The sequence below is a fragment of the Myxine glutinosa genome, chromosome 5 (assembly GCF_964187855.1).
Source record: "Myxine glutinosa chromosome 5, kmMyxGlut1.1, whole genome shotgun sequence".
Classification (NCBI taxonomy): Eukaryota; Metazoa; Chordata; class Myxini; order Myxiniformes; family Myxinidae; genus Myxine; species Myxine glutinosa.
The window spans coordinates 175920369-175930514 of record NC_136265.1 but is presented as its reverse complement, the minus strand read 5'-3'; the positions used below and the strand labels follow the sequence as shown (position 1 = coordinate 175930514).

The 10146-nt window shown below is 45.4% G+C and overlaps 1 protein-coding gene across 2 annotated transcripts in view; it reads right to left on the bottom strand.

Annotated features, from left to right (window-relative positions):
• The window catches only part of AHNAK (AHNAK nucleoprotein), a 91079-nt gene that overhangs the window by 20674 nt on the left and 60259 nt on the right, over positions 1-10146 (bottom strand). For both annotated transcript variants that reach the window (XM_068115489.2, XM_078779120.1), the window contains 2 exons: positions 8691-8859; positions 8123-8304 (listed from right to left, as the gene is read on the bottom strand). In XM_068115489.2, coding sequence (XP_067971590.2) covers positions 8123-8304; positions 8691-8859 — 351 coding nt within the window. The remainder of the gene's footprint in view (positions 1-8122; positions 8305-8690; positions 8860-10146) is intronic.

Here is a 10146-nt window from a genome sequence, read left to right as displayed (position 1 = left end):
ATTTCTGATCTTTATCAACCATCTCTCTGCCTCTCTGGAAAATCCTCTTTATATCTTTGCTGATGATTTCACCCTCTGCTGTAACATTCCTCATCTTTCAGATAGGCAGGCAGCAACCTCTTCCTTCGCTGCGGACATTGATAGGATCACAAGCCAGTCAAACACTTGGAATGTTGATTAATCCTGACAAATCTCACACTCTCACTGTGTCTCTCCAAAAAGGCCATCTGGCAAACACTCTGATCTACTTCTTTAACAATCTTCTTGAAGACGTTCAGTCACTCAAACGTTTTGGCCTCACAATCAGCTATGATCTTCCTTGGGCACACCACATTTCTAAGTTGGCAATCTGGGCATCCTCCATAATACAAAGACCTTCCTTGGCATGCCTCAACTCCCATCCACCTACACAGCCTTCATCTGCAGCTCGATGGAGTACTGCACTCCCTCGACTCACATCTTGCTCATCTTGATGCTGTGGAAGCCAAGGCCTTCAAGATCATTAGAATCTCCAATGACGAAGCTGAATCTATGGGCCTATCATGTTTATGTCACAGACAGGTCGTTGGTTTGTTTCCCCCCCCTCACTCTTTCTACTGTTCCTTTTGTTATTTTACGTCATGATCCATTCTATATTCTAGCTCCTGTACGAGCCTTGACCTTGTATTTTAAAAATGTGTAAAATACTCCGTAACATCATAAAATAGGGGTGTCCAATGTATGTGTAGACATAGCAAAACTCAAGTGTAACGCAAAATCTAGTATCTCACTATTTCCCTCGCAGTTAGCACTTCAACAGGATTTACTTAGGCCTCAAAGAATCCTGGACATAGATGTGGACAGTTCAAACTGTTTATCTGAACAAGATACAATACTCCAACAATGCTAGGTTTAAAAAAAAAAATCAACGCACAGGAATCTCTCAACTTCATTTAGCATCCACAATTGTTCCCTCCTTTGTTCCCTCTTTTTGTTCTCTCCTTTGTTCCCTCTTTTGTTCTCTCTTTTGTTCCCTCTTTTGTTCTCTCCTTTGTTCCCTCTTTTGTTCTCTCCTTTGTTCCCTCTTTTGTTCTCTCCTTTGTTCCCTCTTTTGTTCTCTCCTTTGTTCCCTCTTTTGTTCTCTCCTTTGTTCCCTCTTTTGTTCTCTCCTTTGTTCCCTCTTTTTGTTCTCTCCTTTGTTCCCTCTTTTGTTCTCTCCTTTGTTCCCTCTTTTGTTCTCTTATTTGTTCCCTCCTTTGTTCTCTTATTTGTTCCCTCCTTTGTTCTCTTATTTGTTCTCTCCCTTGTTCCCTCTTTTTGTTCTCTCCTTGTTCCCTCTTTTGTTCTCTCCTTTGTTCTCTTATTTGTTCTCTCCCCTGTTCCCTCTTTTTGTTCTCTCCTTTGTTCCCTCTTTTGTTCTCTCCTTTGTTCCCTCCTTTGTTCTCTTATTTGTTCTCTCCTTTGTTCCCTCCTTTGTTCTCTTATTTGTTCTCTCCTTTGTTCCCTCTTTTGTTCTCTCCTTTGTTCCCTCTTTTGTTCTCTCCTTTGTTTCCTCCTTTGTTCTCTTATTTGTTCTCTCCTTTGCTCTCTTATTTGTTCCTCCTTTGTTCCCTTAATTAATCTAGAGGATCTGTCTGTGGGTTATCACCTTTTATGAAGAGTAGGTGGGTTATTCACCAGGTGATGATATCACCATAACATTATAGTTTAGGAAGAAACGAGCGTTACGCCTAGGTCCCCCGTCGGGGAAGTGATGTGAGTTGACAAAGTGGAAGACGCAGAAAACATGCTATGATATGATATTTCGCTCACAAGGTTCAGACATACATGGTGGCGGCCATCTTGGATGTTGACATGGCGACCCAATTTTCAATAGCGTTCTTCCTTATGCCTAGATACACCCACACACCAGAATAGAAGTTGGTACTTCGCTTATTTTTCAAGATATTTCGTTCACAAGGTTCAGACATATATATGGTGGTAGCCATCTTGGATTTTGACGTGGCGACCCAATTTTCAATGGCGTTCTTCCTTATGCCTAGATACACCCACACACCAGATTAGAAGTTGGTACGTTGCTTATTTTTCAAGATATTCAGCTCACAAGGTTCAGACATACATGGCGGCAGCCATCTTGGATTGTGACGTGGCGACCCAATTTTCAAGAGCGTTCTTCCTTATGCCTAGATACACCCACACACCAGATTAGAAGTTGGTACTTCGCTTATTTTTCAAGATATTCCGCTCACAAGGTTCAGACATACATGGCATCAGACATACATGGCGGCGGCCATCTTGGATTTGGACGTGGGTTGCACCCATACACCAAATTAGAATGCGGTCTTTCGCTTACGCACGCACATACGCACGCACGCATGCACGCACGGACGGACGGACGGACGGACACACGGACGGAGGGGAAAACCATAGTCCCCCTTTCGCTCCGCGGTGCCACGGGGGACAATAATCTGACATTATTCCTTGCTTAGTAACTCTGACAATTGTATAATTCTGGTCTATTCTCAAATATCCACTTTTAGATAAAGTCTGCCTATTTTAGGAAGATGGTGGTCTTTTTTTTTTTGTTTTTTTGTTTTTTTGTATACAAGATCGAGGCTCGTGAAAGAGCGAACATTAATCACACAGAAAGACAAACAGACACATAAAACAAATAACATCGGGAGCGGTAGACAAGATGGGGAGAGAGGGGGAAGGACACAAACACACAACATTTGAGAGCAGGGACCGAGAGACATGGAGACATCGAGAGATCTGTGGAAGGGAGAGGGCTTTGGGGGGGAGGCATGTGAAGGGGGGGGGGGGGGGGGTGGGAGAGGTATAAACATATGGACACTGCCAGGATTTCCAGGAAAGAAGTTGGAATTTCAAACAAGGTCGATCTGGGGTGAATTAGTGGGTGTAGAAAAGATCAAGGTTATGGATGGGGGAAGATAAGAGATGGTGGTGAACAGCTGTTTTAAAGACCTGGAGGGAGGAGAGGGATTGAAGGGAGTGTGGGAGTTTGTTCCACAGGCGGGAGAAAAGAGGAATGAAAGAGTGAAGGTGAGCAGAGAGCCGAGATTTCGGCAGTTTAACCATCAGAGGGTTGCTGGCAGATCTTGTGCGACCTGTAGGAATATTTGGGGGACAGAGCACAGAGAGAGCTGGGGGAGCAAGGCCGGAGAGGAGTCGGTAGAAGACAGAAAGACCACCTACCTGCCTGCGGTGAGTGAGTGAAAGGCCCTCAGAGATAGCTTCATCGCGGGAGATTCCAATGATTTTGAAAGCTTTGGATTCAACAGCATGAAGCCGAGCCAGGTGTGAGGCAGGAGCACCAGCCCATAGGGGAGAACAGTATTCCATTGAGCTGCGGATGAAAGCCTTGTATGTGGTGAGGAGCTCAGGTGTGCCGAGGAAGGACTTCGCACGACGGAGGATGCCCAGTCGGCGACTGGCTTTGGAGGCCAGCTTGGAAATGTGGTTTTCCCAAGAAAGATCATGGCAGATAGTGAGACCCAAAAGCTTGAGCGACAGAACTTCTTGGAGAGGATTGTTGAGAAAGTAGATGGGAGGGTTGTCCAGTCGATCTTTTCGGAGAGACATAGTAAGAGAGTGAGATTTGTCAGGATTGAAAGACATGTTCCACTTGTTTGACCAGTCTGTGATTTTGTCCAGGTCTTCAGAGAGTGAGGAGGCTGCAGACTGCCGATCTGAGGGAAGAGGAATGGAGCGGCAGAGAGTGGAGTCATCAGCAAAGAGATAGAGAGGATTTTCCAGAGAGTCGGAGAGATCATTGATAAAGACCAGAAAAAGCACAGGGCCCAGCACACTTCCTTGGGGAACTCCAGCCTGAACAGGAAGGGGAGATGAGAGAAATCCATTCAGGGCCACACGTTGACTACGACCAGAGAGGAAGTCCGCAAGCCATGCATGGAGATTTCCATGGATACCATAGGAGGAGAGTTTGGTGAGCAGAGCTGGGTGCCAGACCGTATCAAAGGCCCGTGATATGTCAAGGGAGACAGCTCTGATTTCCTGTTTGGCATTGAGGACCTCCATCCATTGTTGAGACAGCAGAAGCAGCATGTCCAGAGTAGAGTGACCTGGTCTGAAACCAAATTGATGATCAGAGATCAAGCCATTAGAGAAGAGGAAAGATTTCATATCCAAAGCAATGATGGATTCCATGACTTTGCTGATAATTGGGAGCAGGCTGATTGGTCTGTAGTTGCAAGGATCTGTTTTTGCACCTTTTTTGTGTAAAGCGGTAATGTTAGCTGATTTCCAGGATGCTGGCAGATGACCTTGAGCAAAAGATAGGGTGAAAAGAACAGAGAGAGGGTGAGATAGAGCGGCAGAGCAGGATTTTAGGACCCGTGGGCTGATGCCGTCTGGTCCAGTTGCAGAATCAGAGTTGAGGTTTGACAAAAACTCCTCCACCTTGTCAGGAGAGAAGGACACAGAGTCCAGGAGCAGTTGGGTTCGACTGGGAAAGGTGGGAACAGAGAGAGATGGGTTTGGGACTAAGGATTTTGAGGCGAACACAGAGTTGAGGCATTCGGCTTTGTCACGTGCGATGTCAACTGTGTGGCCATTTGAGGTAAGGGAGGGGATGGAGGGGGAACAAACACCAGAAACGGATTTGACCAGACGCCACCAGGATTTGGAAGAAGGAGACAGGTTTGAGAGTTCATTCTTGAGTGAGGAGAGATAGTGCTTCCTGGCACTCCTGAGGGTAGACACACACTTGTTCCGAGCTTGGTGGAAGGAACTGAGATTGCCTTCAGTTGGATTAGCCTTCCAAGAGGCAAAGGCAAGTTGTTTCAAGGCAACTGCCTCACCACAAGATTCAGTGTACCATGGACGGGAGGAAGGGTAAGACAATTGAAGGCGAGATGGGATAAATCTGTGCATGAGAGAGATCAGTTTGCTTTGGAAGAATTCCCAGGAAGAATTGATGTCAGAGGCAGTGGAGATGGGAGACAAATCCAGACGATTGATGGCTGCTTGAAGACCGTCCCAGTCGGCCTGAGTGAAATGCCAGACTCGTCGACGCTGAGGAGGCTCTCTGAGAATGGCCAGAGAGATGTCCACTTTGACAAGCACATGATCAGAAGAACCAATTGGAGCAGAAGAAGAGCAGCAGACATTAGCAGGGAAGTTTGTCATAACCAAGTCTAGAAGAGAAGATACTCCATTGGCTGAGATCCGGGTCGGGAAATTGACAGATTGTGTCAATCCCAGTGAGTCACAGAAGTCCTTTGCTGAGGTGCCATGACTGGTGAGAGAGGAACCCACACCCAACCAGGTGGCATGATGACAGTTGAAGTCACCACATATGAGGAAGAGAGAGTTGGGATGAGTGGATAGAAGTTGGTCCATGTTGTCAGACAGTGAAATGTAGATGGAGTCATCACTGTTTGGGGGACGGTACAGAACACATATGAACAAAAGGTGGGAGCGGAGAGGAAGCCGTAACCAGAGGTACTCCTGCGGGTGAGGAGGAAAGAGGGCAGTGCAAGGAGAGTGAGGAAGAGAGTTTTTGACAAAGATAGCCACCCCACCACCAGGCCGAGGCTCAGGTCTATCATACCGGAGGAGGGAGTAACCAGGAAGAGATATTAAGGAATCAGAGACATCTTGAAGGAGGAAAGTCTCTGTTAAGCAGATCAAGTCTGGATTGTCAGAAGCAACCTGTATGGAGAGATCAGTCAGGTTTGAGCGAAGGCCCCGGATGTTTGAGGTCCATACTGTTAATGAAGAGAGAGGGGGAGCATCGGGTACAGGACAGGGGAGGGGAGGAGTAGGGTAAGATGAAGGATGAGAGGGGGAGGTAGGGAGAGCAGTTGATAGTGTGTCGGATGTTGCAGAAGAGTTCCAAGAAAGGGAAGGATGAGGAGGATGAAAGGTTTGATGGTGAAGGGATGAGGCACAGTGAGGGGTTGTTTGAGGGGGGCAGAGGAAAGTAGAAGGTTTGGGGGGGTGGAGGTATGAGATAGAAGGGAGACGAAGTGGGGAGGAGGCAGCTTGGAGGAGGAGGAGGGAGAATTGGAGAGGAATGGTATGGGGGAGAATTGAATGGGAGGGATTGGGGGGGGAGTTTTGAAGGGGAGGAGTGAGGGGGGAGTTTAGGAGGGGAGGGGCAAGGGGGGAGTTTTGGAGGGAAGGGGCAAGGGGGAAGTTTAGAAGTGGAGGGGCAAGGGGGGAGTTTAGGAGTGTAGGGGCAAGGGGGGGGATTTGGAGGGGAGGGGCAAGGGGGGAGTTTAGGAGGGGAAGGGCAAGGGGGGAGTTTAGGAGGGGAAGGGCAAGGGGGGAGATCAGGAGTGGAGGGGCAAGGGGGGGGATTAGGAGGGGAGGGGCAAAGGGGGAGTTTAGGAGGGGAAGGGCAAGGGGGGAGTTCAGGAGTGGAGGGGCAAGGGGGGAGTTTAGGAGTGTAGGTGCAAGGGGGGGGATTTGGATGGGAGGGGCAAGAGGGGAGTTTAGAAAGTGGATGATTAATGAAAGACGAACATTGATAACAAATTGGGTTTGTTGTGATTTTCAAGTTAGCAATCCGATTCAGAACGATGGAGGAGGGATGGAATGAATGTGAATTTAGACCATGTAGTGAGGGAGACGTATAAGATATTGAATTTCTTTTTTTTGAAGTGGAATGAGTTGGAGAGGAAATTGAGAAAAGCCTTTTAAATAGGAAGAAAAACAGCGTGTTGTAATATACCACTGAATAAAACACAGAAGGGGAAAGGTTAAACATATTTAAATAATATTTAAACAGAACTGTGAACAATCTTATATGCACAAAAATACCAACGGGGGGAGAGCCGAGAGGGACCACCACGAGTCACGTGAACAGGGCAAACGGTGGATGGCAAGGAGATAATGGGGGTGGGGCGAACAGCACACCTGGACAGAAAATACAGGATGAGACAACAGTACACATGGAGAAAGGAAAATAAATGTTTTTGTTTTTTTTGTTTTTTTTGGGGGGGGGAGGGGGTGGGGATTTAGAACGTTAGACAGAGTATTATGTTCGGGGTAGAAGGGAAAAAACCAAGAGCCAAGCAAAACACGCTTAAGTTAACAAAACACCGACGGGGGTACAACTACAAGGCCACACACGAGGAGCAGAACACGATTAATTAATTACGAGTTACAGGAAATTCAAACCAAAACTAACTATAATCAAACAATATCGCATGGACGATAAAATAACGAGTTGAAATTTGACAATCTATCTGGGGAAATGGGGGAGAAACACGTGGTCGAAGAACGAACGAACGAATAAGAATGAATAAACGAATGAGCACAGAGAAGGTAATGTCTTTTTTTTTTGTTTTTTTGAGTTGAGATTTACATAAGGAAGTAGGCAATAAATCTTATACTAAATCAGTCCATCTCAGCAATTTACACGACTCAAACATGGTTCGTGATTAGTGCTCGTCATTAATTGGTACACATGGCTGATGCTGATTGGCCAACAACAGTACTTGTCATAACAACGTGACATTGAGGAACTCAATAACGCAACACTTTTTTCAAAATGCTACAGCAGCTTCCAGTTTCCTGATCCCAATCCTGACAACGAATGTAATGTTGGACCGCCAGGTAGTGTGTGTGTGTGTGTGTGTGTGTGTGTGTGTGTGTGTGTGTGTGTGTGTGTGTGTGTGTGTGTGTGTGTGTGTGTGTGTGTGTGTGTGTGTGTGTGTGTGTGTGTGTGTGTGTGTGTGTGTGTTTGTGAGTGTGAAAGACAGCTCCATTACAAGCCTTAGTTAGACCATGTATTAAAAATAAAAAGCCTACAAGCTCATGGAGGAGCTGCAATACAAATTGCTCAAAATATATGCAGCCAAGTACATGACAACACTGGGCTTCACTTCAGACAAACATGGCCACTGAACTATGGAGAAGTGACGTAACTTCCTGGGTCGCTCTTGGTACGAGACACGGATTCAGAATGGTCGCTGCAACCAAAATGCTATTGAGTCTCATTGTGGTAAACGTGGCATTGCAGAATCTTTAAATTAATTGTAAAAAGGCTTTACAACATGTTTGTCAAAGGATGCCAAAACCATAAAAAAATAAAACAGAATGTACACTGGTGTGCAATCGTAGAAAACATTTGTAAATATCATGTGGATCTCACCTTTCCTTCACCCCTGATATCCATCTCTGGAGCACTTGACACCTCGATGTCGGACAAATCCAAACCAGGTTTTCTCTTCAGCTGCAACCCAACTTGATATGGTTCAGAAAACCTCAAAATCTTCATCGCATCTTCATACTTCATCTTGTCAAAGTAGACTGTTGCACTTAAGATTTGGTCACCTGGAAAACATTCATCGCCTTTACTTGGATTTAAATAGTGAATAAAATATATCCAGCTGTATTTATGTCATCGTTGTACACCGCTCCTTTCCTATTCCATCTCCAGGTGCTGCATGACGTCATCACCGGGCACCGTAGTGATTTATTAATCACTTATTTATTTTCTTTCATGCACACGAAAAATTCTACAGAAAATTTTGTGTCTAATTGGACCAATAGTTGTGGAGAAAAGCATACTCACGTTCTGTGTGGACAAACAAACAGACAGACAGACAAACAGAGAGACAGACCCAAATGCAATACACCCTCCTCAGGTGAGGGTGAAAAATAGTATTGGAAAACCTCAAGTGGATTAACAAAATCGATGAGTTTGTACTTGTTTTCACCTTCTTTTATCTTTGTACATTTTGCTGCAGGAGAATCCTTTTCAACCTGTTTAATGAAAATTCCTTCATCTTCTCCTCCTCCGATACTCAATCCTTTTGTGGCTGTGATCACTCCTTTATCCCTCGAGTGGAACATTCTCTCAATTTCACCAACTTCCACGTTGATGTCCTGTGCACAAAGTTATGGCCACAGAAGTGCAGAATAAATATTAGCAACTACATTGATGGACTTTCCAACATCGTTGGGTTTTGTCGTGTATATACAACGTAATAGTTAACTTCTTAACCTAAATTAAATTAAAACTAGAGTGACGTCATTGGCACGCCATCGCAATTCCCCACTCTTCCCACCGAAAGCAAAGTTAAAAGTTGGCGAAAAACTTCCACCAGGAATAATCCAATATCCAATTTTGAGTTTTAAAAATGTTCTGGTGTGACCCTGAATCTGCTCCCCCTGGGCATGAACCAGGGATCAAATCCAAAAATTCGTTACATATTTCATACACCCCCCCCCCCCCATGTTTTATTATATATATAAAGTTTAATTTGAAATGTTTTGAATGTGCTTGTAATTGCATTTTTTTTTTTTTTTTACCTCTGCCACCGAAGGTGGAGGTTATGCATTCATCCCTGTCTGTCTGTTTGTCTGTGAACAAGATATCTCAAAAAGTTGTGGACGGATTCAGACGAAATTTGGCAAAGAGGTAGTGTATGTGACACGGACGAAATGATTAGATTTTAGTGAAGATCCGGATCCGGCTGGTAGAAATTTTAAGTGATTCTTCACCATTGGGAGATAGGGCCAAAACTATATAATAATAATAATAATTCATTTATTTTGTATAGCGCTTTTCATGAAGCCCAAAGGCGCTTTGACAGAGTGGAAAACATAATGCATAACAATACATGAAAACAACAATTGCAAAAAGACAAGAATTTAAAGCAAAAGGAGGGAGAAGGACAGGAGATTGTCAGGGGTTAAATGCTGTGGGTTGAATGTTGAATGCAATGTTGAACAGGTGGGTCTTTAGTGATGTTTTGAATGTGGTGAGTGAGGAGGAGTCTCTGATGGTGTGAGGTAGTGAGTTCCAGAGGGTGGGAGCAGCGATGGAGAAGGCGCTGTCCCCCCAGGATCTGAATTTGGTCCGGATGGAGGGGGTCAGGAGGTTGGTACCAGCAGAGCGGAGGTTGTGGGTGGGAGTGTGTCTGGAGAGGAGGTCAGCCAGGTAGGATGGGGCCAGGTTATGGAGGGCTTTGTATGTCAAGAGGAGGATTTTGTACTGGATTCTCTGGGGGATGGGGAGCCAGTGAAGCTTGTAAAGGACGGGGGTGATGTGGTCACGGGTCCGGGAATGGGTGAGTAGACGGGCAGCGGAGTTCTGAATGTATTGGAGTTTATTGGTGATTTTTGAGGGTGAGCCATAGAGGAGGCTATTGCAGTAGTCCAGACGGGAGG